Source organism: Oncorhynchus masou, unplaced genomic scaffold (assembly GCF_036934945.1).
Source record: "Oncorhynchus masou masou isolate Uvic2021 unplaced genomic scaffold, UVic_Omas_1.1 unplaced_scaffold_16037, whole genome shotgun sequence".
Lineage (NCBI taxonomy): Eukaryota > Metazoa > Chordata > Actinopteri > Salmoniformes > Salmonidae > Oncorhynchus > Oncorhynchus masou.
This window is the reverse complement of record NW_027006125.1, coordinates 1,099-3,364: the sequence shown is the minus strand read 5'-3', so window position 1 is coordinate 3,364 and position 2,266 is coordinate 1,099. Positions and strand designations below refer to the sequence as shown.

Here is a 2,266-nt window from a genome sequence, read left to right as displayed (position 1 = left end):
TGTGACTGCTGACGGTGAGTGTGGCCGCTGACGGTGAGTGTGGCCGCCGGACGGTGAGTATGGCCGCCGACGGTGAGTATGACCGCCGACGGTGAGTATGGCCGCTGACGGTGAGTATGGCCGCTGACGGTGAGTATGGCCGCTGACGGTGAGTATGGCCGCCGACGGTGAGTATGGCCGCCGACGGTGAGTATGGCCGCCGACGGTGAGTATGGCCGCCGACGGTGAATGTGACCGCTTACAGAAAACAAGTGGAAAACTTGACCTACAAAATGACACAAATAATCCTTTGTAAATCATGAAAGTGCTAAAACATTTCAGGTGATTATTTTGGTCTCACCGATAGCTTTCTATTACAGAGACAAAGCCTACATGGACAGAGAACGTGACTTCTAGCTTTACCCAGGCTAATGTTTGCCATTCAGAAACCTGTTCTGGACCCGGCTAATAGCAGATAGTCAGAACTGGGTCAGAACCATTCTAGAAGTCATTCTAAGGGCAGAACTGTCTCCTGTACCAACCTGGTGCAGGGTGTAGGCCTTGAAGCAGGTCCTCTTGGTGAGCAGAGACGCAGCTCTCCCTGTGGGTGCTGTTAGTAACACCTCGTCCTCTCCCTGTAAAACCCACGACGACGACTGACTTCTTCTTCTCGTCCTTTACCTCCCCTCTAACTGAGAGAGGAGACTCTGCGACAGGGCTTCTTCCTCCCACGCGCGGCTTCCTCCCACGCCTCAGACCCCAAGGAGTCATTCTCAAAGTCCCAGCATGCCTTCCTGACCTTCTCTGGGCTCTGCTGCAAGGCGGCCTTGAACACCAGACTCACCACCGTGGTCTTACCACAGCCCCCCTTACCACTGATCACAGTCACCGGATTGAAGCAGATCATCTCCGCTGCACGTACCTGGTCTGGGTCTAAATCTACTGGAGGGCCCTGGTCTGGGTCTAAATCTACTGGAGGAGGAGAGCCCTGGTCTGGGTCTAAATCTACTGGAGGGCCCTGGTCTGTAAGGGTGATGTAGTCTTGGACAGAGGATCCGCTTGCTGTTCTAACAGCAGTACTAGTACAGTCTGTCTCTGCAGCGCTGCCATCCATATCACACCTTCCATTCAACTCATCAACCTTCCGCTCTGCGTCGGAGTCCACTTCACCTTGATCCTCCCTACTCCCTCCATCCCCTCCCTTCTTCCTCAGCCTCTGCAGAGCTGAAGCAGTCAGCACCTCTATGACATCCAGAGGTATAACCCAGGGCTCTTCCTGCACCAGACAGCGTAGACACTCCGCTATCCCAGTCTCATAAGAATGCAGGTTCTGCAGCGCCACCTTCTGGCGATCCCGTACCACTACGCCCAGCTCTTTGAGGAAGTGGACTGCGTCCCACACCTGAATGAAAGAACGAACTAATTAACTACATTTGAAATTCAAAAACAATACTCAGCAAGCGAACACAACAAACAATACATAAAACACAATGTGGACAGACGTATTTGTTCGGTGTTCCTCGTACCTCCACCTCCACCACGGAGCTACACCCTCTCCTGACCTCGTCACACAGGGTGGGGAGCTCCATGTAGGTACTGCCCGTCCTGTAGCAGTGGTTCTTCAGAGAGTCGTAGACTCGCAGGGCGATTACGCTGCTTCAGAGGGATCTCTTGGAAGAGTTTACACTCATGGAAGGATCTCAGCTGAGCCTCGCAATGGACCACCTTCAACTCCTTGTACATAACCTAGAGAGAGGGGAGTAGGGAGAGAGGGAGGAGGGATTGAGAGGGAGAGAGGGAGGGGGAGTAGGAGAGAGGGAGGAGAGGGAGAGAAGAGAGGGGAGGGAGAGAGGGAGAGGGGAGAGAGGGGAGAGAGGGAGAGGGAGGGAGAGGAGAGAAAGGGAGAGAGGGGGAGAAAGGGAGAGGGAGAGAGAGGGGAGAGAAAGAGAGGGAGGGAGAGGAAGGGAGGGAGGGAGAGGGGAGAGAGAAGAGGGAGAAGAGGAGGGGGAGAGGGGGAGAGGGGGAGTAGGGGGAGAGAGAGAGAGAGGGAGAGAGGGAGGAGGGGAGTAGAGGAGAGGAGGGAGGAGGGGAGAGAAAGGGAGGGGGAGAGAGGGAGAGGAAGGAGAGGGAGAGAAGAGAGAGGGGGAGAGAGGGAGGGGAGAGAGGAGAGGAAGGAGAGGGGAGAGAGGGAGGGGGAGAGGGAGAGGGAGAGGGAGAGGGAGGAGAGGGGAGAGAAAGAGAGGGAGAAGGGAGGGGGAGAGAGGAAGGAGAGAAGAGGGAGAGGGGA

The 2,266-nt window shown here is 55.5% G+C and overlaps 1 protein-coding gene across 1 annotated transcript; it reads right to left on the bottom strand.

The window, feature by feature from the left end:
- Nucleotides 1–13: 13 nt before the first annotated feature.
- Nucleotides 14–1,616, bottom strand: LOC135531495 (DNA helicase B-like; the record flags this gene model as incomplete). The annotated part of the gene is made up of 3 exons (XM_064959525.1): nt 1,506–1,616; nt 712–1,381; nt 14–237 (listed from the first exon to the last, which is right to left on the bottom strand). Coding segments are annotated over exons 1-3 (957 nt in total), but the record flags the coding sequence as incomplete, so codon positions are not given.
- Between the last annotated feature and the right edge of the window lie 650 nt (nt 1,617–2,266).